The sequence below is a fragment of the Betta splendens genome, chromosome 19, assembly GCF_900634795.4.
Source record: "Betta splendens chromosome 19, fBetSpl5.4, whole genome shotgun sequence".
In the NCBI taxonomy this organism is placed as follows: domain Eukaryota; kingdom Metazoa; phylum Chordata; class Actinopteri; order Anabantiformes; family Osphronemidae; genus Betta; species Betta splendens.
Genome location: NC_040898.2, coordinates 4,316,298 through 4,342,958, shown reverse-complemented (window position 1 = coordinate 4,342,958; position 26,661 = coordinate 4,316,298). Strand labels below are relative to the sequence as shown.

At 42.6% G+C, this 26,661-nt stretch overlaps 1 protein-coding gene and 1 non-coding gene across 3 annotated transcripts; one reads left to right on the top strand and one right to left on the bottom strand.

The window, feature by feature from the left end:
• Positions 1-163: 163 nt before the first annotated feature.
• Positions 164-26,483, bottom strand: LOC114846166 (NACHT, LRR and PYD domains-containing protein 12-like). Of its 2 annotated transcripts, none has more exons than XM_029134965.3 (9): positions 26,309-26,483; positions 8,502-8,838; positions 5,866-7,699; positions 5,280-5,450; positions 4,749-4,925; positions 4,318-4,491; positions 1,345-1,518; positions 959-1,005; positions 164-839 (listed from the first exon to the last, which is right to left on the bottom strand). In XM_029134965.3, exons 2-9 carry the CDS (start codon positions 8,758-8,760, stop codon positions 274-276), a joined length of 3,402 nt encoding a protein of 1,133 aa, XP_028990798.2. In that variant the 5' UTR covers positions 8,761-8,838; positions 26,309-26,483; the 3' UTR covers positions 164-273. The 2 variants fall into 2 exon arrangements, with proteins under 2 accessions (XP_028990798.2, XP_055360552.1); XM_055504577.1 differs by lacking the exon at positions 26,309-26,483 and adding an exon at positions 25,599-25,680.
• Positions 8,100-8,267, top strand: LOC114846616 (U1 spliceosomal RNA). The gene has a single exon (XR_003784085.1). It is a non-coding gene; the product is annotated as a U1 spliceosomal RNA (small nuclear RNA).
• Positions 26,484-26,661: the final 178 nt, after the last annotated feature.

Sequence of the window (26,661 nt, the reverse complement as noted above, 5' to 3'; positions counted from 1 at the left end):
AATATTAATCTAAACATGAACCATCAACAAAACAATAAAAACTCGAGTCAAAATTCAACATATTTATTAGTCATGAGCTTTATGGTGTTCTATCACTTATAAACACTTTGGAAAATATATTTATCAAACTAAATTCAGATGGTTCAATATACAACAACAATAATGATTCAGAAAGAAACTGGTTTAATACATGAATTTGAAAATGAGACAGACATGAACAGACTGAACTATGTTCAACAGTGACAACGTTTCTCTGACAGGATCAAACTCTCACTACGACACATCACACAGAGACACTGAGGAACCAGGCCAACAGAACCTAAACCCAGGATAAAGAGGTTCAGTGAATGTGGTGTTGAAGGTGTGAAGGTGAATCAGTTTGTCAGAGGAGACTCTGTAGAAGGACAGAGAACCAGCAGGACAGTCCACATACACTGATACTCTGTCAGACACGGAGGAAGAGGAGGTAGATGTTAATTTGTTAAATGCAGAAGAGAAGATGGATGTTTGGTTGTTATTGTGTTTAATAGAGTAACCATCATCGGAGCAGCTCAAACTCCAGGACTGATTGTTGCATCCAAACCAACAGTTATCATTCTTTCCTTTCCTTCTGATTCCTTTGTAACTCACTGATATATGAACCTCTCTTCTCCACTCAACTTCCCAGTAACAGCGACCAGTCAGACCATTACTACACAGCAGCTGAGGACACTGGTCAAATCTGTATGGATGATCAGGATATGACTGATACTCCTTCACACGTGTCACCTTCCTGTTGTTGTCAGACAGTTGTAGTTTCCCGTTCACTGTGTTTGTGTCGATGGTGAGTTGACAGAAATCTGATGGAGAGAACAAGACACAATCCAGCTGCAGTTATTGATCTATCATCAGTTTGATGACAACTCATGACAGTTTGAAGATGGTTGAATATTGCTGATCTCAGTAAACACACACTTACACTTGCTCAGACCTGGTGTCAAATACTGGACTCCACCAGGCTCCACCCTGAAAGGAGGAGGGGGTCAGAGACATGCAGACATGGACATTACATGGCTCTCACACACACATTGTTGTAGGATAGTGTTCAGATGGAGGTTTGTATGTAGGGATGGACATTCAGCAACAACTAAGGAGTTGGATCCTTATCTTGGAATCTACGGAGCAGGAGGTGATGTGGAGAAAAGCTTTGACTTCTCTATTTCACTTCCAAACTAATGTGACACCACAGGAAGCAACGTCTGAATGTGTTTATTATCACACACTCCAAGGTTGAGTTCTAAGTTCATAAAGCTCCACATCCCTACTTGCTCCTCCATCAGACACTGTGTGTAGTTGTGTCCATACCTGAGAGTGTCCAGTCTCCAGTGTGGATCCTTGACTCCAGCAGACAGCAGCTCCACTCCTGAGTCTCCTGGATGATTGTAGCTCAGGTCCAGCTCTCTCAGATGGGAGGGGTTGGAGCTCAGAGCTGAGGCCAGAGAGACACAAGCCTTCTCTGAGAGCAGACAGCCTGACAGCCTGAACACACAGTGTTAAAGCACACTTACATACTACAGTTTGGATTAGAGGCACATTTGATCATCTACAGTAGAGAGAAACACTAAGAACTGGTCCCTGCTTGAAATGTGAATTAAGAATTAATCATACATTTCAAAATACGTCCATTTAAGATTTGTAATTAAAAAAGTTTAAATGGCTATTCGAAGAGTTTATCATCAACAGTTCAGACTCACTGTTAAAACAAAAGATGTTGTTTAGCGCGCCAACTTACTACTCTTCCCCTCTGTCTTCAATAATCATGTCAATTCCTCTCACCTGTGCCTGCCCTTCTGCTACCCACATAAAAACCCAAATCATCCACCCTGCCCTTGCTGGGTCATTACTTGTGTTCCTTGCCTTGGAGAGGGATGACCTGCATATCTGGCGTGGACTAGAAAAGCTCACACCATGTTACTCTGCTGAGGGGACTTCCATGAACACTTGTGTTATATGTACCTTGGCAGTCATGCATTACAGTATATTGCTTATTAGATGTGCATCATTGGCACAGCCACACCATGCACTTGAGCATTGTAGCCCTGTGAAGACACCCCATTAGCCAAGCGTTGCATCGCGAATCAGTCGTGCATAAGTGTTAACCAGGTAGCAATTTCAGCAAATACCAAGCTGTGTACGTAGCAAAGCCATATGTACTGTATAATCTAAACCATGACTGTTGTGGTAAGGTCATGGTAAAGTTACATACAGTAGGTCTTGACTCAAAACAAAGGACCAGACTTTACCAGAGTTGGCACACTGTATCCTGACAACACTAAGGCCTCAGGGCCAAAATTAAGTTGTGTTTTGTCCTCCCTGTTTATTGTTGGTTGTTAAGGAGAAGGAGTGTTTGTATAGAACTTTGTTAAAGTGTCTTGTTTGCCTTTTTTTGTGGTTCACCTCGACTCTGATTCGGGCAATGACAATCACTGTCTTACTGCCTGTATAATCACTTGTTCTGTAATTTGAGTTTATTAATGTACTTTACAACACAATGGGAGTCTGACCCGCACGCTGATCTGGTTATTAATTACATTATATTCAAATTATATAATATAATGTAGTGGGCTATAGGGTTAGCCTACTGTAGGAAGCAGTAGAGGTGGTGGTTCAAACCTTACTGATCCCACCAAAACTTGGAGCATGCCTCATATGTGGCTGCTCACCTCCAGTGAGATAGGTTAAGATGCAGAGAACACAATTCATGTAATAATTTCACATAACCATAAACTGATGAAATAGGTAAAGTTAATATGAAGTTCCTCATTTCCTGTACATCGGGTATCTGAACAAAAGCATATGGTTTATGTGTAAAACTACAATAACGTTATGTAACCCTTTATTTAATGGCATAACCCTAACCTGACTGAAAGGGTTAGGGTGAAACTTTTTCACAGCTTACCTAGTAGTTATGTGATAAAATTATATGTAATATTTACATGTAATTAAATTACATAAAGTCCGCGTTTTAGGCCTGATTATTTTTTTTGAGTGTATCTTTTATTTCCTGTTTCTCCCTGCAAGCTACTGTAACTATGCAATCGTGCAATCATGAGCCAGAGTTCTGACAGGAGAGAGATCCCATTTCTCCTACATTAGCTTCTCTGCACTGGCTGCCTGTAAAATGTAGGATACAATTAAAAATTCTCCTACTCACCTACAAAGTGCTCAATGATAAAGCTCCTTCTTATCTTAAAGACCTCATAGTTCCTTATGCTCCCAGCAGAACACTTCGTTCTCAGAGCGCTGGGCTACTTGTGGTTCTTAGAGTCTTTAAATGTAGAACGGGAGGCAGAGCTTTTAGCTACCAAGCTCCTCTCCTCTGGAACCAGCTCCCTCTTCAGGTTCGAGAAGCTGAATCACTCTCCACCTTTAAGATTAGGCTTAAAACCTTCCTTTTGGATAAAGCTTATAGTTAGAGATGGTTCAGGTCACTGGTAATGATTGTTAGTCACAGGCACCATCTCTTAGTTAAGCTGCAATAGACATAGACTGCTGGGGGACTTAATTTATACACTGAGCTCCTCTGTTTCCTTCTACCTCTTCTGTCTGTTCTGTTCTGGCATTTGTTGGGTTTAGTTGTGTGAGGTCGTAAACCTTACATTGTAAAGTGCCTTGAGATAACTTTGTTGTGATTTGGCGCTATATAAATAAAATTGAATTGAATTGAATGCTCCATACACAAGTATAAAACCTGGACTGAATGTTACGGGAAGACACTGAAATGAAGGAATATTTTAATTAGGTGTTTTATCAAAGCCATATCTTTGATGTGTTTTGCACTGTATTGTAAGCCAGTTCTCTCAGACTATAGGACTGAGAAGTGGGCTTCACAGCTTTCCTCTGACAGGTTACAACACACAACCACTAAGTGTTCCCGTCTAAACTTTGATAAACACAAACTTCAGCGTCTCTCAATGGTCAAAGCTTTAACCTCCAGTTTCTCTGTGTCTGTGTTCAGACACTGGACAGAGACAGGGAGAAACTTTCTCACGACATGTTAAATGTGTGGTTAGTGGATCACAGCACAGATGCGGTCATCACCTGATAGTGGCTGCATCTTCTCAGACCATGTAGTGATTTAAAAGAGAAAGTTGATGCAGAAACAGTTTGGTTCTGCTGAGCAGAGAGCAGTTTCTGCTTCTGCTCTGTCATGTGTCTCACAATCACTCTCTCTGAGAACATGTTCAACTCAACAATCATCTGAAGTCAACTCTCAATAACAACACTAACTTAACTTTAACTATTAAGCTCACACAGAACTAAAACATGGAGTCTGACCTCAGAGTCTCCAGTCGACAGTGACGACTCTCCAGAAAACCACACAGATGCTTCACTCCTGAATCCTGCAGGTCGTTGTCACTGAGGTCCAGTTGTCTCAGATGTGACAGGTTGGACTTCAGAGCTGAGACCAGAGAATCACAGCTGATCTTCGACAAATTGCAGCTCCTCAATCTGAAGAAAATTTTAAATTTAATCAACCGGAAAGAGTCAAACAAGCACATCCAGAACTGATTACAATTACTGTTTTTTTATCTCAGTGATTAAATAAAATAAAGAAACAATGACTGAATCAAACTAAAACTAAACAGTGAAAGGACAAAACCACAGAAGAAGAAAACAGACTTTTACCATGAGGACACTCAGTGTGGAACATCAGCCAACGTTCACATTACATTAAGCTCTGACAGAACTAAAACATGGAGTCTGACCTCAGAGTCTCCAGTCGACAGTGACTACTCTCCAGAAAACCACACAGATGCTTCACTCCTGAATCCTGCAGGTTGAAGTTGTCACTCAGGTCCAGTTGCGTCAGATGTGATGGGTTGGACTTCAGAGCTGAGACCAGAGAATGACACCTGCTCTCTGACAAACTGCATCGACTCAATCTGAGTAAAGAATCAAAAATGTGGATCAAAGCATTAATAATGAGTCAGATTTGTCCTGATCACTGATGTTCCTGTTTCCTGTTTGTGTTTCTACAAATGACATTATTGTCTGACATCAAGACATCAGGAAGCATCAGACACAGGTTGAAGTGTCGCCTATTAAGGGAAACAAATCAATTGCGACTAAAGAGCCTTCAAACGCATGGAGACTAAAATTTGCTTGAAACTTTCAATCATACTGTACCTTCAGGTTTCTGAAACACACAGGCCCCTTTTATTTTAGATTCAAATAGAGATACTTGAACTGATGAACTGAAAAACTACTGCTGAAAAATAAACCAGCAAAACTCTGACCTCAGAGTCTCCAGTCGACAGTGAGGACTCTTTAGTCCAGCACACAGAACCTCCACTGAGTCCTGCATGTTGTTGTTACTCAGGTCCAGATGTGCCAGATGTGACGGGTTGGACGTCAGAGCTGAGGCCACAACTTCACAGTGAGTCTCTGTGAGTCCACAGCCAAAAAGTCTGTGATGACAGAAAATATAAAATGTGAATTGTTCCTAATACAAACTGACTTTGTGAATGTTTAGGCTGTTCAGATTAACAAGAGCAGTTGTAAAAGAACCAAAGAAACTAAATGTTGCAGACATTTCATCCACTGAAAGAAACAACCATCACCCGTGATCAAATGTCAACTGTCAAAAGTCTTTAGCAGAAACTTTTTTCTCTTTTGGATTTGACTTAAAGCTCCATCAAGCAAAAAAAAGAAGATTTCCACTAACTTTACAGCTGCTTTGATCAGATCCTCAACAAAAGACATTTTCGAGGAACCAGTAGTTGATGTTTTCACTCCGTGTGTGTGAAGTGTTTCTCTTTAACACGGAGGCTTCTGCTTAATGTTGCTGTAGAATATTAATGATCACATTAACGTTGGACTTACTGAGCTTTTCTGCAGTTCCTCACAGCTGGGATCAGTCTCCATCGTCCCTCCGCTGATGTGTTGTACTTGTTCAGGTCCAACTCATCCAGAACCTCCTCTGACATCTGCAGCATGTAGGCCAGAGCTGAGCACTGGATCAAGGAGAGTTCCTTCTCTGATCTGTTCTCTGACCTCAGGAACTCTTGGATCTGCTGATGGACTGAGTGGTCATTCATCTCCATCAGACAGTGGAAGATGTTGATGCTTCTGTCTGGAGAGATTCTACCACTGTTCATCTCTTTTAGGTTATTGATGATTGTCTGGATGGTTTCTGGACCGTTCTCTGTGTGACCGAACAAACCTCTTAAGATTCTCTGGTTGGACTCCAGACAGAGGCCATGAAGGAAGCGAACAAACAGGTCCAGGTGGCCACTTTTACTAAGAAGAGATTTAGACGTGGTTATATTCAGGATATCATGCAGAGCAGCATTGGAGACTTTCAAAAAATCCTCCAGTTCCTCCATCTTCCCGTTGGTGTAACAGAGCATCATGTGAACAGCAGCCAGAAACTCCTGAACGCTCAGATGAACAAAGCTGAACATCTTGTCCTTGGTTTTCCTTCTTCGCTCCTGTTTAAAGATCTCTGTGAACACTCCTGAACACACTGAGGCTCCTCTGACATTGATGCCGCTCTTTTTCAGATCTTTCTTATAGAAGATCAAGTTTCTCTTTTCCAGCTGCTCAAAAGCCAGTTTAGCTAATGACTTGATGTAGTTGCTGCTCTGTTCTGGTCCGTACTTGTCTTTGGTCCGATCCATTTGAAACCCCAGGAACTCTGCGTACATCTCCGTCAGGGTCTTGGGAAGCTCTACTCCCTCTCTGGTTTCCATCAGATCCTCCAGAACCGTAGCAGTGATCCAGCAGAAGACTGGGATGTGGCACATGATGTGGAGGCTTCGTGACGTCTTGATGTGGGACATGATTGTGTTGCTCTGCTCCTCATCTGTAAATCTCTTCCTGAAGAACTCCTCCTTCTGTGGGTCAGTGAACCCTCTGACCTCCGTCACCACGTCAACAAAGTCTCGATGAATCTGATTGGCTGCTGCAGGTCGTGTGGTGATCCAGATGCGAGCAGAACGTAGGAGTTTTCCTCTGATGAGGTTTGTCAGAAGCTCATCCACTGAGGTGGACTTTGTGGCGTTACATTGACCCCTCTCTTTCTTACTGGTGCTACAGTCCAGTTGGAGGCGACTCTCGTCCAGTCCATCAAACACAAACAGAAGTTTGAAGCTGCTCTTGTCATAGTTGCTGTTTCCTGTTGACTGTAGATGTGTAAAGATGTAATTCAGAGCCTCCAGGCTGATGAACTCAGTTTCTGGGATACATTCATGAATGAGCTCTGACAAACTAAACTTCTGTCCCTTCAGTGGATTCAGCTGACGGAAGGTGAAGGGGAAAATCAGATGCACGTCTTGATTGGACCTTTTTTCGGTCCAGTCCAACACAAACTTGTTCACAAGGACTGTTTTTCCAATCCCAGCGATTCCATTGGTCAACACTGTTCTGATCCGTCTGTTTTTACCAGGGGGATGTTTGAACAGGTCACTGGGCTTCACTGGCTTCTCTGCTGATCTTTGCTTCTGCTGTGTCGTTTCAAGCTGTTGGATCTCATGCTGTGTGTTGATGTGTGAATCCGGCCCAGCTGTGATGTACAGCTCTGTGTAGATGTCATCCAGACGTTGGTCGTCTTCAGACCAGCCTTCTTTTACACAAAGAAACTCGTCTTGGAGGTTTGTTTGAAGCATCGGCTGGTAATATGTGATGGGCCGTGGCTCTGGTACTGGAACCATCAGATCTGGGTCCAACAAAACAAACAAATTCAATCTGTTAATGACTGCTGTTAAGGATCATTAGGTGATTGGTAGATCACTGAGCTGCTCCTGATGCTGCTTCTACTGTACATCCAGTAACAAACTAGATGCAGAGAACAACTATGAACTAGAACTAGAACAAAGTCACTGTAGTTGAATCTGTGTTAAACAGTAACATTGGTTCAGCTGCTACACCACAAATAGTGTTCAGTTCTAGAGGACCCATTGTTGCTGCTGTTCCTAGGTCAGTATGATCCTACATTCATCAGTTAACATGTTTCTTTAAGACCCAGTTACTAGACTGAGTCAGGAGTCTGGTTCCTCTGACCCGCTACAGTTGTCTGTTTGTCTGTCATATTTAAAGGAAGTTCAGTTTATTGGTTCATACTTACCTGGCAGGGGAGATACAGTAACATGATCAAGAAGGTGGTTCACCCAGGGCGAGGCTCAGCCTTTGCACTCTGGCTGTCTGACCTCTGCAAATTCCCCAAATGCGGGAATCTCAACTGGATCATTTGTCCTAGTGGGGGACTGCGTATGAGCTCTCCCCTCATATAAGTGCCCTGGTAGCTCAGTTGCTAGAGTGTCGGCCGCGGAAGGTAAAGGTCTGCAGTGTGTTCTTGAGCGAAACACTTCACACTAGCTCCCCGGGCGCCGTTCTGTATGGCAGCCCACTGCTCCCCCAGGGGATGGGGGGAGCATGGGACTAATAAGGGAATTTCCTTCCTTTCCTTCTTTAAAACCCATTTTGGGTTTTTTCTCTGTTCAGGTGTTTTTGTGACTCACCTCCTGGTTCTGAGCTGCTGTCAGACAAACGCTGCACCAGGTCGTTCCTGCTGATCTCCTCTAGAATCTTCTGGGTCATTTTTACTGCTCCAGTTGGCCCGTACTTGTGCACCATCGCATCCACGGTGTCACATGGTGTTGCCTTTTCCAGTCGTCTCCTTTTGATGGGTTTTTCATTCTGCTGCAAGCACCACTTGAACTTATGGAATTCTTCACCTTCCAAATCTTCCAGAATATGTAACAGTTTCAGTGTTATCATCACAACTTCTTTAGATTCAGCTGTGACTACAAAGCACCAACGTGATGGACCTACAAAGTTTGCCTAATGGGATGAATCCTGAAAAAGGACATAAGGAGACTTGTGATTTCATAGCTTCAGACATTCACCTGGTCACAGTGTGCAGGATTGACTTTCGAAGTTCTCTGCTCTTGAAATCAGTGCATTTATGATTAAACTTATTAAATTTGGTTTTTACTCTTTACTTTGTTACATTTAGTAAACTGAACCAAGAATCTGAGAACTTTTTGCATCACATAAACTTAGCTCATGGCTAAAGCCAGTAGAAAAAGCTGACCAAACCTCCAGACAGAAGGCTCTGTAACTAATTATTCATCAACAGTGTTGATGTTGATTTAATATAATGTATGATTTATTTTTTTTATTTTTATTTTAGATTTTTGAGAAGTTGTTTTATGATTTATTAAAAGATTGTTTGTTTGTGATGTTAAGAAAGATTTGGTTTATGTGATTTTAACCTAATGTGTGATTTGCTGCTGACATCTGACTGTAGCCTTGCTACTGTATGAAGACTGACCGTTAACGTGATATAATGTTTTGTTATAGTACACACTATAGTACACTGCTATTATGTAGTTTTGATCAACATCAGTATCAATATTGGTTCAGGTAATAAAGTCTGTTACAGCTAACGTGTCATTGTTAACGTCATAAACAGCACAGACATACGCACAAATACAGAAAAGTTTCATTTTTAGCACATCAATTGTTCAGACATAGTTCTTTTATCCAGGGATTTAATTTCTCTCTCTCCTCAACGTACCATGCCACTATATACAGTGAGAACTAAATAAAGAAAACATATACATAGAAAGCATTAAAATAAATGACAACACAATGTAAACGACAAGTTACAAAATCAGCCGTTACTTAACTAACTAGCTAATCTCTCTTCTACTTCCGCCTCTCGAGGAGTGCAGACGTGTTTTCTCACTGCTCAACTTTACTTGCAGTGTCCTTGTCCTGTTACTTCGGAGCACCCTGATCTGCTATTATGGAATAACATTTTTGAACACAGAGCTAATCAACTGGTCACTGAGCGCATTGGATAAAGTTTTCTCACAAATAAAAGAATCTCTGTGAGAACCACTCTGCACCTCAGGGACTCTTGCCTCCGGCTACGTGCGGGACGTGTGGGATTCCTGGTGCCCGGTGTGTCTGGAGCCTCTGTCCATTGAGGATGCAGAGGATCTATTCAAATTTTGGACTTTGATAACAGGGCTAATCATAATTGGCTTTGGTGGTGCTGCTTTATCAGAAGATTGGAAAATCTGCAGCTGGCTTATTGGCAGGTCCACCTGCCGTGGAGTTACAAACGTCGCTGGGGGCCATAGTTACTCGGCTGATGGAATTACACAAGAGTATTGCCTGGATTGATGGACTGACAAGTAACATCTCTTAGCATCAGATGATGACCCGGATGGAGGGACTGATTAGTATCATCTCAGCCCGAGGAGGACAAGAGACAAAGGGATAACATCTGCAGACAGACTGAACACTTGGTTAATATGGTGACAGCCTTGTCTGACAGGCTTGAGGAGATTTCACGGGTAGCCCATGGTCCCACAAGAGGCAATGAAGCCCTGAGTTCTGACCTATTGTCCTTTCTCCCTTTCACCCTCCCTTCCCAGGTCCAATCTAGCTCACCAGCTGTGCCTCTATCTATCTTCTTTCCCTTATTGTGTCTCCCTTCAAGGAAAACTGTTGGACTGGCATTTAATGCTAGCTTGCGTATTAGCTCTGAGTGAAGAGGAAGAACAGGAAAGGCAGGAGCGTAGATCTGAGAATAGGGACTCTTAACGTTGGCACAATGACAGGGAAAGGCAGAGAGCTGGCAGAAATGATGGAGAGAAGAAAGATCCTGAAAGGGGAGTTTGTAAAAAGAGTCTCAGACAGGGTAATGAGCTTAAAGCTAGAAATTGAAGGGGTGATGGTGAATGTAGTTAGTGGGTATGCTCCACGAGTTGGCTGTGAGTTAGAAGAGAAGGAAAGATTCTGGAGTAAGTTTAATGAGTTTAATGTCATAGAGAGTATCATTTCAATGGGCATGTTGGAGAGGGGAACAGAGGTGACGAGGTGGTGATGGGCAGGTTTGGTGAAAAGGAAAGGAACCTAGACGGACAGATGGTGATGTACTTTGCAAAGAGGACGGAAATGGCTGTAGTCAAGGCTTAGTTTTTATTTGAGAGAGGTTATTGACTGCACAGTGGTGGTAGGAGAGTGTGTAGCCAGACAGCACCGCATGGTGGTGTGTAAGATGACTCTGGTGATCAGGAAGAAGACAAAAGGAAGTACAGAAAGGAAAAACCAAGTAGTGAAAACTAAGAAATGAAGAAACCTACAAGGAATTTAGGCAGTAGTTGAGACAGGCTCTGGCTGGTCAGGAAGAGTTTTCAGATAACTGGGAAACTACAGCAGAGGTTATCAGGGAAACAGGTAAAAGGATGATTCGCTGTGGCGACCGCAGAATGGAAAAAGCCAAAAGAAGATGTAGTAGTAGTAGTAGTATGAAGTCTGCTCCAACCACTACCCTCTCTCTTCTGGCGATGAGGATGCCCTCATCAAACTCACTCCAGAATCTTTCCTTCTCTTCTAACTCTCAGCCAACTTGTGGAGCATACCCACTGATTACATTCACCATCACCCCTTTGATTTCTAGGTTAAGCTCATCACCTTGTCTAAGACTCTTTTCACCTCTAGAACATTGTGAACATTCTCCCCCTCCCTGTATTTCTCTTCCTATCCACAACATGGTTTGTATCCTTCTCCAATAATACGTGCTAATTTGAGGAACTCATTTTGAGAGGTCAAAGGTCAGCTATTAGTTTCAAGGCTGTTCACTGTCTAATATTTAGTAATGGATTATTACAAAAACGATTCAGTAATATGGATTGATATATGCTGGCTGTGGTAGTAGTTGACTAGTTCCACTGTGAAGGAACAGTGTTCTAATAATTTGAGAAACTTATTTAATTATAGGTCAAGTTTCAAGGCTATTTACTGTAGGAAAATTTAATAATGGATTATTCCAAAATGATCAAGTAAAATAGGATGATATTTGCTGTGGTAGTAGTCCATGAAGTACTAAGTACTACTGTGAAACAATGGTGTTCTAATAATTTGAGGAACTAATTTAATTTAATGAGAGGTAAAATTTCAGCTATTGGTTTCAAGACTGTTCACTGTTTGATATTTTAGTAATGGATTATTCCAAAAAGAATGCAGTAATACGCGTTGATATTTGCTGTGCTAGTAGTCTATAAAGTACTGAGTAGTACTGTGAAGGACCTACCTACCGCAAGTGATCCACATTTCGTGTTTGCTACGCGGACACAGTACGAGATCGCTCTGCACATGAAGACGTTGACTTAGGGACTGTAAATCTGGATTTTCAGGAAATTGATAATTCAATAGCGTCAGAACCATATGACCTACTGGTTCAAAACCTTCTCCAAAATGTCTGTCAACATCTCTTTCACAAGGCACAACCATTTTTGTGAGGAAATAGTCACGATGCATATTTTTCTATAATATTTTAGTATAAATATAACTATAATATTTCAATACCGTCTAAGCCATGTGACCTATTGTTTCAAAACCTGCTCCAAAATCTGTGTCTATATCTCCTTCAAAAGGCACAACCATTTTTATGAGGAAATATTCATGTTGCATATTTTTCTATAATATTTTAGTGTAATTAATAATTTAATATTTTAATACAGTCCAAACCATATTACCTACTGGTCCAAAACCTGCTCTAAAATGTGTGTCTATATCTCCTTGTTAGGGCACAACCATTTTATGAGGAAATAGTCATATTGTATATTTTTCTATAATAATTTGGCATAAATATTACTGTAATATTTCAATACCGTCCAAACCATATCACCTACTGGTTCAAAACTCCAAAATTGTGTCTACATCTTCTTCACAAGGCACAACCATTTGTATGAGGAAATAGTCCTGTTCCATATTCTTCTATAATATTTTTGTATAAATATTACAGTAATATTTCAATACCATCCAAGCCATGTGACCTACTGGTTCAAAACCTGCTCAAAAATATGTGTCTATATCTCCTTGTTAGGGCACAACCATATTTGTTGTCTTATTACAGCAATTAAAAGTGTCAGCCTCCACCGTGGTTTGCTTTCGTGACCGACGCATCAGCACCTTGTCAGCACTGCGTGAAAGAGTGTGTTACGCCCTTTTGGCCTGTAGATGGCAATTGACTCCCACTTTTGGTCCTACAACATCGTAGTTGAATGTGTCTCATAGCCTCTTGTAGAACAGCCACTTTTCAAGTCTTAGGTAGCCTAGTGTTTAAGAAGCGTGGCTGCAAAGTTTTTCGTCCCTGGTTTGAGTCTCAGTGGGAGCACTCTTTCAATTTTAATTATTGGAAAAACAGCATCTAATCATTATCATTTGACCCATGAGATAACATCGTCGTAATATTTGGTGCATGGATTGCCGAGACTACGAACCGCTGGTCGCCTGTGGCGGACCATTATAGTATTTAGTATAGTTATGTGCGTAAGTAAGTTATGGCAAATTCTGGCAGTTTAAAATAAGAAGCTGAACGGTGGCTCAGGGCTCAGAGGTTTAACATTTTATATTTTATTGACAGAAGATTGTAGCAACTAACAGCATACTTATTCAGTCCTTGTTCTCTTTACTGCCGTAAATGGAATACGAGCAATGATCAAACATAAGCGTCATATTACACCTTGTAAAACTATAAAAACTGTTCAGATCGTTTACAGACAATAAAACATTGTCAAGGCATCGACAAGGACAGCTAACTCGCTTTTCCCTGCTTTAAACAGCTGCTGTAATTGAGGGCAAGCAGTAACTGAGAGCAACCACACCAATTTAGATGTGTGAACTAGGCAGGAGACTGAATAGAGTTGATGTCTTCCCCGCTGACAGGTGCATTCATTTGATAATGCACGTACCTTGGCTGACAGTTCAGTTGAAAAGCACTGAATCTTTACCAAACCATCCCTGAATAACATCTATGAACTGCAGTTTCTTCCTTGATTATCCATGATTATTATGGAAGAAGCACAAATCATTCCATTTCGCCAGTTCAAATTGTGCAATTAATATTGTGTTTACAATAAAGGTAATAAATAATAATAGTAATTTCCATTTAAAATGCACTGCATATTTTAAACAAGCTACAAATAAATTAGACCAGAAAGCTACGATAAATACATACATTTACTCTTGCAGATTAAACATTTGTAGAACTAACTACTTGCTGCATTAATGAGTCTTAGACCTGCAGCTGATCACGCCGCCCGATACTGCCCAGTCTCCCATGGAGCTTTGTCCCTGAGCTGAAGTATTTCTCACCTGCTGATCGAGTGGTAGCAACACACTAGCATGTCTATGCGGCTCTACGGAGGAGGGGGAAGGGATGTGAAGTTTGCCTTTGCGACTGTGAGCAAACATGAGACAAACAAAAGCTAGGTCAAACTCAGATCCAGGTCATCTGAGTACGAAACACATCACATATAATTCGATCTCGTGTTTCATTCAAGCGGCAGCCTGGAGCTCTCTGCTAAGACTGCTGACCCACGACCCATCCACGGATAAGCTTCGATTAAAAATTAAAAGCAGAGGTAACGTGAGAATTACTTTTTTTTGTTTTTCTCTAAACAAAAAAAAGTTTAAAAAATATTTTTTGCTCGGTTTATTAGTTTGTAAGGCGGTGCTTTTATTTAATTCTTCCCATACCAAGAGAAACGAGAAAGCCGGTGAGGGTGGATGGATGGGCGAATGGGAAATCAAACTGATGAAACGTACACGGGCCGAATAAGTAATCTCAGCCACTCATTCAGATACAATGACACGCACAGTCAAAACAAATTCTCACTACATCTAGTGCACCACTCCCCTGTTTCTCTTATAGCCTGCATTTGCACATCCACACATTTGTGTATTGGTCACTCTGTGTCTGGACACATGACTCCAAAACACGTCACATATCATCCGGCGTCTTGCGTTTTATTCAGAGTCAATCATTGGTCGTGAATGCAAACTACTGTATAGGCCATTAAGGTTTGTGTAACTTTTAAGAGATGATGTCTCCACCAAATGATAAGCAGAGGTAACGAGAGAACAACTTTTTTGTTTTCCGTTCGTCTCTAAACAAAGAAACATCTTAAATCCAATTCCTTGTCTTTTTGTAAAAAACAAATATATTTGCCTGGTTTATTGGTTTGTAAGGCGGTGCTTTGATTAAAATCTGTTTGCCGCTCATCGCAAGAGAAACGAAAAAGCTGGTGAAAGTGGCTGGATGGACGGATGGGAAAGGAAAATGTTGAAACATACACGGGCTGATTACGTACACGGCCACTCAGTTACAATGAAACGCGCAGTCAAAAAAAAAGTCAAACTGCAGTTTTGCAGACGCAGAGTAAACACGTATGAAAAAACATGATGCTGTAATGCGTCGCTGTAGATCTGCTGATTTTTGGCGTCCTGTCAAAGTTACGATCGACAACTGCTGTAAAACAAGTTCCTATGATTATTACTGTTATTTACGTAAAATCTATGACTATTGGAAAACATTCATTAACAAGACAGATGGTGGTGGACTTGGCTAAGAGGATGGAAATGGCTGTAGTCAACACTTACTTTTGGAAGAGAGAGGAACAGAGAGTAACGTAAAAGAGTGCAGGGAGGAGTATGCAGGTTGACTACATCCTATGCAGACAAGGTCATTTGAGAGCAGTTAGTAACTGCAAAGTGGTGGTAGGAGAGAGTGTAGCCAGACAGCACCGCATGGTGGTGTGTAAGATGACAGAGCAGAAGACCAAGTGGTGGAAGCTAAAGAATGAAGAAACCTGTGAATTAGAAGTTGAGGGAGGCTCTGGGTGGTCAGGAAAATCTTCCAGATGACTGGGAAACTACAGCAGAGGTTATCACAGAAATAGGTAGGAAGGTGCTGGGTGTGTCATCTGGATGGAGTAAAAAGATAAAGACACTTGGTGGTGGAATGGGAAAGTAGAGGAATGCATCCAGAGGAAAAGGTTGGCTAAAATGAAGTGGGATGTAGAAAGGACTGAGGAAAGTAGACAGGCTACAAGGAAGCACAGCGCAGAGTGAAGAGGGAGGTGGCAAAGGCCAAACAGAAAGCTTACAATGAACTGTATGACAGGTTACACACAAAGGAAGGAGAAAAGGACTTGTACAGGCAAGCCAGACAGAGAGATAGAGATGGGAAGGATGTGCAACAAATAAATGTGATTAAAGACAGTGATGGAAAGGTGCTAACAGCCCAGGAGAGTGTGCATAGAAGATGGAAGGATTCTGAGGAGATGATGAATGAGGAGAAGGAAAGAATGAAGGGAAAGAAGGGAGGAAGATGTGGAGGTTGTGGAGCAGGAAATAGCAGAAATTAGAAAGGATGAGGTGGGAAAAGCTCTGAGAAGGATGAAGAGTGGGAAGGCTGTACGACGTACCTGTAGAGGTGTGAAAGTGTCCAGAAGAGACAGTGGTGGAGTTTCCATCCAGTTTGGTTGATAGTGAGAAGATGCCTGAAAAATGGAGAAGTGTTCTGGTGTCGATCTTTAAGAACAAGGGTGACACGCAGAACTGCAGCAACCACAGAGGAATAAAGTTAATGACCCACACAATGAAGATGTGAGAAAGAGTAGTGGAGGCAAGGCTCAGGAATAAGGTGGAGATTTGTGAGCAGCAGTATGGTTTCATGCCCTGTAAGAGCATCACTGATGCCATGAGGTAAAAAAGGTGCAGGTTTTCAAGACAGTGGTGAGACCAGCTCTGCTCTGTGGGTTGGAGACGATAGCAGTGAGAAAGAGACAAAAGGCAAAGAAAGAGGTAGAGGAGTTGAAAATGCTGAGGTTATGAGTGACAAAATTGAACAGAATCAGGAAGAAGCTCCTCAGTGGGACAGCTCACGTTGCATGTATAAGAAACAGTCAGAGAGTCCAGACTGAGATGGTGAGATGTAGACGCACATTTTGGAGCAGGGTTTGAACTAGTAGGTCATATGGTGTGGATGGTATTGAAATATTACTGTAATATTTATACTAAAATTTTATAGAAAAATATACATGACTATTTCCTCAAAAATGGTTGTGCCCTAACAAGGAGATATAGACACAGGTTTTGGAGCAGGTTTTGAACCAGTAGGTCACATGGGTTGGGCGGTATTGAAATATTGCATCATTATTTATACTAAAGTATTATAGAGAAATATCCAACATGACTATTTCCTCATAAAAATGGTTGCGCCCTGTAAAGGAGATGTAGACACAAATTTTGGAGGAGGTTTTGAACTAGTAGGTTGTAGTGGCCGTTTACCACGTCCACAACTCTGAAGGACACTTAGCTCGCTAGGTGTCGGGTTCTGAAGCGCCGTTCACTCTTCTTGATCCTATTTATGCAGATCCACCTGATAAGAAGATCCACTGCTTTTATGGTCAAAATATTGTTTATTGATTTTAACACAACTCGGTCCAATAACGAACGATGTCTGATATCCTGACAAAGCCTTACGTTACCAGGGGCTGCTTGTTCCAAGAAAATTTCTGTTCATTTGAGTATGGTCAAAAACTTATTTCGAACCACCTAGCCAGCGCCTCTTCTTCACTTCTTATTACCTGCGCATGCTTTCCTCCACTTACAATAGCGCTGCCTGCTGCTTGGAGGTAAGCACTACGCCTTACCAATAACACGGAGAACAAGCATCTTGGCACTATATAAAACTAATCGTACAATGAATGAAACAACAATGAGGCCATGCATTAACAATAAACCAAAATAACCAAATTAAACACATGTTACTTAGTGGCTCTCACAATTCCAGCCCCTAATTATAGGACTGAAGGGACCATAATTACTCCAAACATACCTTACACAATAAGAGCCACATTAAATCTACCAAACATAACTTCAGAACGATGTAGAAAAAACACAAACACTTAGTGTTAGTAGTTTGCGTGACAAAAACAACATTATCACATAAAATTATCTATGCATCCATTTTACAAATGAGACACAGTTTATCCACAGGCCTCTCCATAGTACCAGACTTGGTCTTAACCAACACTCTACGAACTAGACCTTCACTGTCTGGCATTGTCTGCACCACCTTTCCCTAAACCCACGACCCCCGTGGGGCATTATTGTCCAGAATAATCACAATGTCTCCTGGTGCAAGATTCTGCTTGATTGTATGCCACTTCTGACGCTCTTGTAAGGTAGGCAGATACTCACGCACCCACCTTTTCCAAAACAAGTCAGCAAGGTACTGCACCTGCCGCCACCTTCGCCGAGAATAGCAATCGTCTTTGTCAAACAATCCTGGAGGCAACAGGGGTTGTTTCTTCAACAAGAGCAGATGGTTAGGCATCAGCGCCTCAGAGTCATTTACGTCACCTGATGACACAGTCAGTGGTCTGTCGTTAAGTATGTACTCAACTTCGCACATAAAAGTCTGTAAGCCCTCGTCATCTGTTGTTTTCTCATGCAGGACAGACTTCAGTACCTTTTTTACTGATTTAACTTGTCTCTCCCACACGCCCCCGAATGAGGCCCTGCAGGTGGGTTGAAGATCCATTGCACTCCTTTCTGTGCAAGAGCATCTTGTATCTTAGCTTGATTCCACAGCTGCATGCTCAAATGCAGCTCCCTTTCGGTACTGACCAGATTGGTACCGTTGTCAGATCTCATAATAGCTGTTTGACCCCTTCTGCATATGAAACGTCTGACTGCGTTTATGCATGAGTCTGTGTCCAGCGTGTGTGCGATCTCCGGATGCACCACTCGGGTTGTCAGACAGGTAAACAGCACGCCATACCTTTTAACAGTGCCACGTCCTCTTTTAGTTTCTATAGGTCCAAAGTAATCCACACCTATGTTGGTAAAAGGAGGTTCATCTGGAATCAGCCTATCTGTAGGCAAATCTGCTATTTTTTGATTCTGAACCTTTGCTTGTGTCCTTTTACATACAACACACCTGGACATGAGTCTTCTCACTGCTGAGTTGGCTGCAGGAATCTAAAATCTCTGGCGTAATCTTGAAAGCATATAATTTCTGCCAGAGTGACCTACTTTCTCATGTATATCCCTGAGAAGGAAAGTCGTTGGGTGCAGGCCATTCGGCATGATGATGGGATGCTTGGAATCCTCAGGCATCGCTGACTTACCAAGCCGGCCACTCACTCTCAATATGCCATCCTGCAAAACAGGGTCCAGCTTGTGGATTGGGCTGTTTCTTCTACTAGAGACTTGCCCTTTCTCCAATGCGGAGATCTCTTCCTTGAAGCTATGCCGCTTACAGAATTTCAATCAACAATCTCCTTTTCTGCATCGTTAAGGTTTGCCAGTGTTAAAGGTTCCTTATCTAATTCCATGCTGCCGCCCTTTAAACTGGTCGCTTGTCCACCTGTACGAGCATCGTGCTGATGAGTTACAGCTTCCAGCACTTGACGCTTTTTACTCAACCACAACAGGTTCTTTCTGAGTTTGAGCATCCATGCTACTGCTCTTTTCAGCCTATGCCAGCTGCTATAATGATTCATGAACTTATCAGTCGCGCTAGCAGAGTCAGTTACAGCTACACAGTGCACATTTACAGTTGCTCTTACTTCCTCATCCTCTTCTGCAAGTTTTGTACTTTCTCTTTGACCTGGCCATTGGTATTCTGATTCTTTCAGAAACGTCGGCCCTTTCATCCAGCTCTGATTGCTCATGAACTGCTCTGCAATCAGTCCACGAGAGGCATAGTCAGCTGGGTTCTCCTTTGACTTAATGTATCCCCACTGCTCCACTTCTGTTGTTTCTTCAATGATGCTAACTCTATTAGCCACAAAGTTCTTCATACGTAATGTCTAATTTGCGATGTACTTCAATACTGCAGTGCTGTCTGTCCAAAAAACAGAATCCTGTAGCGGCAGCTCCTTCTGCAACATCTTGTCCATGTTCACGGCCATTACGGCTGCAGTCAACTCCATGCGCAGGATTGTAGTCTGCTTCAGTGGGGCCACCCTTGCCTTCCCCATCATGAACACACAATGTGTCTCCTTATTGCAGTTTGTCAACTTTAGGAACGACACGGTCCCATATCCAACCTTACTAGCGTCTGTGAAATGGTGCAACTGTGCTTTGACAATGTGGCCAAAACCCTCAGGTGTGTGCATCTCCTTACCTTGACGTTTTAAGCAAAGGCAGTTGATTAACCCAGCTGGTCCAGGACTGCATGAACTGAGTCGGGAAACTTTCGTCCCATGTCAACCTTTGTTTACACAGCTGCTGCAGGAAGATCTTAGCTGGCAAGATAACTGAAGCCATAAACCATATACAGAGCTTACCAGTGACAAAACACCTCTTCTTGTGTCTGTCCTTTCACTAAGGTTAAGGTTAAATTTGAAACAGTCTGTCTCAATGCACCACAACCCACCCAGTGCTCTTTCAACAGGAGGAGCGTCTTTAGCCAGGTCCAGATCTTTGAATGTTTTGGCTCTTTCCTGCTCCGGGATACTTTGCAAAAAATTATACTGTTGCTTGCCCACTTGGTAAGGTGAAACCCTCCTGAAGAGCACAACGACGTGAGCTACTTTCTCGGCATGATTGCATCCGAGTCATTGCCGACTGATTTTAAACAGTCGTCCACGTAAAAGTTTTTAAGAACTGTGTTAACTGTCTCTATTGATGCCCCAGTTCTATTATCTTCGGCTGTCTTCCTCGGGGCAAGGTTAGCACAGCTAGCAGAAGAGGTAGCACCAAACAGATGCACCACCATTTTGTATTCCACCATTTCCTGTGTCACATCGCCTTCTGGCCACCATAGGAAGCGGAGCAAGTCTGTGTCCTCCTCTAGAACTCTCACTCGGTGGTACATAGCTTTCACGTCTGCCATTATTGCAATGTAATCCTGTCTGAACCTTGTTATGTTGTTATGACACTCTGACCTGCAGTGTGGGGGGCCCCACAGGGGACTGTACTGGCCCCCTTCCTCTTCACCCTCTACACGTCAGACTTCAGGCACAACACGGACAGCTGTGTTCTGCAGAAGTTCTCTGATGACTCAGCGATCGTCGGACTGATCACCGATGATGACGATGCAGAGTACAGAGGACTCACTCAGAACTTTGTGGACTGGTGCCAGTGGAACCACCTCCTGATCAATGCAGGGAAAACGAAGGAGATGGTATTGGATTTCCGCAGACGGCAGCCTGCTGTCATACCACCGATGCACATCCAGGGAAGGGACATTGAGAGAGTGGACTCTTACAAGTACCTGGGTGTGCATCTGAACAATAAACTGGATTGGACTCATAACACGGATGCACTGTACAGGAAGGGTTAGAGCAGACTCTACCTGCTGAGGAGACTGCGGTCTTTTGGAGTGAGAGGGCCACTCCTGAAGACCTTCTATGACTCTGTGGTGGCATCAGCCATCCTGTACGGTGCGGTCTGCTGGGGCAGCAGCATCACAGCGAGGGACAGGAGGAGACTGGACAGGATCATCAAAAGTCCAGCTCTGTCCTGGGCTGCACTCTGGACACGGTTCAGGAGGTGGGTGAGAGAAGGGTCATGGCTAAACTGACATCCATCATGGACCAGGTCTCTCACCGACTGGAGGACTCACTTTCTGCTCTGAAGAGCAGCTTCAGTAGCAGACTGATCCACCCTCGCTGTGCGAAAAAGAGATATCGTAGATCCTTCCTACCTGCTGCTGTCAGGCTGTATAATCAGAACTGTTGACCATATCCCACCACAGTCACTCAACCACTGCATCAGTGGTTTATATACAGTAGCAACCTGCTCTGCACAATATTTGTGTAAATCTGTGAACAATCATGTATATTGTTACCGGCACAAATCTTATACCTATTACTGTGCAATAACCCTGCAATGACCTCATACTCACTCTAACTGTACTGTACTGCTTTGTACTGCACTGTACTGTAGTGCTTTGTACTGTGCCAACACAAACTGTTCTGTACCTGTATTCTCACTCATCTGTACTGCTGTTGTGAGAGGTAATTTCCCCACTGCGGGACTATTAAAGGTTTTCTTATTCTTATTATTCTTAATACTCCAACGAGAGTGTTTGTTAGATCTGGGCCTTGAATCAGCTCCTGGTTAAGCTATGTTCCCTGGTACCTGGCTGCACAGTCAAACACCACCCTTTCTTTTTTGGATGGTAGTTTTTTCTTTTGTGGATGGTATACTCCTTGGTGTGGGATATAACACACTCTGCCATCCTGCCGATCCAACTGCTCCTGTGGTACTTTGATGGCATATCCCTGGCTTAACAGCTCATCGATACAGACTTTATACTCTTGCCGGAAACCCGAATCTTTGCTGAGTCTTTTCTTGAAAGTTATTGCACGCTGTTTTGCAACATCTTTGTTGTTTGGCATATTGATCAGTTGTCCTTTTGTTGGGAGGTTAATGTAATAGTGCCCATTTTCATGCCGAACAGAATTAGATACCAGGCTGATGACACGCTTGTCTTCTTGCGACATTTCTAACTTGTCATTGCAGTGATGTTCAGGGAAGTTGGCTCTGTACTGCTGCATGAGCAGATTTTCCACCGTTTCCACTGAAATACGGTTCACAGAAACCTCATGTTGCTGCTCACTGCATTCTCTAAGTGGTCAATTTACAGTCCATCCAAGCTTTGTCTTCACAGAAGAACCGTTACACTGGCTATGAATAACTTTCCATGGCTCAAATGCATCATGCACATCACTACCAATAAGGAGACCTATCTCTGCATCTATTTGTGGAATCTTCACCTCTTGAAGATAAGGCCATTTTTTATTGTCTCTTTGAAGAGGAATGTTCTCCTTTGCCACCGGGATGCTCCTCTGTGTGAAAACCTTTGGCAAGTTCCTTTAGCCGACAAACTTGTAGGTCTCTAATGAAGGAACTTCCCACCTGTTTGGTTGAACATATGGTAGTCAATAAAAGTTTGGTTCCTTTTCCCTGAAGATTTAGCTTGCTTGCTAAAGCCTCTGTACAGAAAGTTGCAGAACTGCCAGGATCCACAAAAGCATAGGTTTTCACGACTTTGTTGCCACTCCTTGCCTTGACGTAAACTGGCAGAACAGCAAGGACACATTGGCCTCCAGCCCCGTTTTCAGGAGTTTCTTTCTTATCTAAATTCACGAGTGCACTTGAGACAACTGATTGCTCTAAATTGACTTCATCCAGGCCTTTTACACTTGCTTGTCCGAGCACTCTTGGAATATGTAACATGCTTGGGTGCTTTTCTAAGCATACTTGACATGTCATTATCCTTTTGCAGTCCTTACTCATATGCCCCCGCCTTAGGCATCCAAAGCAAAGACCAGACTTGCGAACGAAGTCCAGCTTATCTTTATAGGAGCATTCTGCAACATGATGACACTCCACTAGTGCATGATTTCCTTTGCAGAACAGGCATGGTTGAGCATGGGCAACGTTGCTATCTGCCCTTTCCTTTGATTTCTTATTTTCTTACTCTTTTGGCACATTTGCTGCGAAGCTGCTTCCTTTTATTTTTTCCCTCCTGCTTTGTCACCTACGTGCATCCTCCTTTCTTTCCTTTCGATTGCAGGACCTTGTAAATCCAAAGAGAGGATCTGTGACAATCTTTGCCTGCCTGTCCACAAAGGTAACCAAATCCGCAAACCTCTCTCTCTTATGATTTCGTTCCTGTATCTCAAAAGCCACTGCTCTCCCATTTTTCCCTAATCTTGTAGGGCAACTTTGAGATGATGGCTCTCATGTTGGTTGGGTTATCTAACTCTTCCATATAATCCACATCTTCCAGTGCGTTACGACAACTTAAGAGGAACAGTGAAAAACTGTTGAGTGCAGCAGCATCCTCTGGTGTTATTTGTGGCCATTTAAACAACCTTTCCATCAACGCTGCTGCGAGTTTTAATGCATTGCCATAGCGGTCTTCCAACAAACGCATAGCGGCAGGGGTCAGCGCATGCTGACATCCTTTCACAAGATCCTGTGGCTCACCTCTTGTGTACTGTTCCAAAAAAGCTTATCCAAGCTGCTGTTAGTTCTTGATCCCACTGCATGACCAAATGCCTTAAGAAATGATCTGAAGTCCAGTGGATCACCACAAAAAACAGGAACATCATGCTGCGGCAGCTGAGCAACCTGATGGTGTCTTACCAGCATCTCCGTGATGTCTCTCTGCTGCTTCATAAATCCGTAGATGTCATTTGTGGTGCTACTTTGCAGTTGCAGGCGCCCCCCATCTGCTACGCTCGAGTCCATTGACCTCTAAACCTTTGGTCTTACTGACGCAGCTGTATGCATCTTCTCCATCTCTGTTGTAGGTTTGAGCGAAAATTTACCTTCTGTATTTTCTTCTACTGGATCTTTTCGTTCACTTTCGTGAGTGTCATAATCTTCATACACCTTTATCATAGCATTGGTAACTGCCAAAGCTGTTTTGATTTCCAACTCCTCCTTCTCTGCTCTGTGCTTCCTTTAGGGCTAAAGCTGTCCTCTGTGTAAGCGCAGCTGCTTTGGCTTCCAGTTCTGCACGTTTAGCTTCTGCTCTCAAGCGTGCTGAAGATGCAGAAGATGCGCTAGATCCCTTGCTGCGGGATTTTCTACTCAGTCTAGTCACCGCAGATACACTATCCATGGGAGTCACTTCTTCATCATATGTATTCATACTTTCCCTTTCTGACTCTGCATGTTCGATCCACTCATCAATAATCATCAACACATCCAACTTTGTCGATCTTATGTTCAAAGTTTTTGACTTGAATGTAGTGGCCGTTTACCACGTCCACAACTCTGAAGGCCACTTAGCTCGCTAGTTGTCGGGTTCTGACGCGCAGTTCAATCTTCTTGATCCTATTTATGCAGATCCACCTGATAAGAGGATCCACTGCCTTTATGGTCAAAAGATCGTTTATTGATTTTAAACACAACTCGGTCCAATACTGAATGATGTCTGATATCTTGACAAAGCATTCCGTTACCAGGGGCTTCTTGTTCCAAGACTTTAATCCATACTCAGTGGCTCTTACATAGGTCATATGGTGTTAATAGTATTGAAATATTACTGTAATATTACTACTAAAATATTATTGAAAAGTCTGCAAGATGACTTCATCCTCATACAAATGGCTGTGCCTTGTGAAGGAAATATACAATTTTGGAGCAGGTTTTGAAACAGTAGGTCACATGGCTTGGACGGTATTGAAATATTACAGTTCTATTTATACTGAAATATTATGGAAAAATATGCAACATGACTATTTCCTCATAAAAATGGCTGTGCCTTGTGAAGGAGATGTAGACACAGATGATTTTGGAGCAGGTTTTGAACTAGTACAGTAGGTCAAATGGTGTGGATGGTATTGAAATATTACTCTAATATTAATACAAAAATATTATAGAAAAATATGCAACATGACAATTTCCTTATAAAAAGGTTGTGCCTTGTGAAAGAGATGTAGACACACATTTTGGAGAAGGTTTTTGAACCAGTAGGTCATATGGTTCTGACGCTATTGAATTATCAATTTCCTGAAAATCCAGATAATTTATCGACGGTCCCCAAGTCAGCGACTTCATGTGCAGAGCGATCTCGTACTGTGTCCGCGTAGCGAACTCGAAATGCGGATCACTTGTTCAAATACGGACCGCTTGCCTGGAGGTACTTTCGGTCGAATGCCTGTTGAACGTCCAACGTCAAACTAACTTCACCGCGGTCGTTACACCAAGTATCGCACGAATAGCGCACCGCAGTTTATAGACTATATATACATACAAACAAAATAGTGACATACCTCGTTGGCCCCAATAACAACTAAGAACGAAACTTATACTTGACAAGCTATATCTCAACTTTTACCGCCTTCTCGCTGACTGTGTTACATGGTAAAGAAACCTGACGGCTACGAAACAAAAGTTCCGCCTCAAGGTCTCCAAAATTCTTTCCATCAAAACCTTTTCCGGCGTAAAATTTGCTAATTCAACTAATAGAGTGAATGCGGTAAAGTATTTAATGTTGTCTGAATATTTACAGTTTTTCCGCAGTGAATGCCGCAAAGCAGAGTCTCTATCCAGGGGTGTGTTCCAGAAAGCGGGTTATGTAACATACACAGGTAAGTTTGAGGGTAAGTTAGTGTTAACCTCAGCTCTCGGTCCCCAAAACGGAGGTAACTTTCAGGGTATGTTTGTAACCATAGCAACTTACTCTCTGAACATAACCTGCTCCGGAGCAGGTTATGTTTTGGGGTAAGTTCGTTTCGGAGGTTACTGAGCAGGACGTGTCCGTTTGATGACGAGCCCGTGGACGTGGAGGCGCAGCTTAGTATAGTTTTTTCCACCGTGAGAGGGTCATAAAGCCACGTATCGATGTTTTTTTCATATGATTTTAATATAAGATTTATTTGAAGGAGGGAGTGTTATCGTTTTTCTAAAGAGTCGTTACTGTATTTAACGAACCATTTGAAACATTTCATCTCAAACTTAACAAACGCGGGTCTGCACTTACCACAGAAAGCATTATGTGCGTAGCTCTTTGTTTTTTGCATCAGGAAATTTTTGAGGGTTAGGTTTGTCCTTTCTATGATAATCTATGGCACATATTTTAATACGGAAACTTCGGACGTACTGCACACACGCACACTTTCCGTATTACTTCATTACTTTTCATTTCAGAGATTCCAAACGTGATTGGGTGCATCGAGAGCCCCCACAGCTCATTTCAATCATTACAGGACGCTACAATGGCTACTTGCTGGGGGACAGAGGGTTCCTTTGTCTGCCCTTTTTGATGACACCCTACCCTGAACCTGAGCCTGGACCACAGACACAGTTCAACCGGGCCATAACAGAACACGGCCA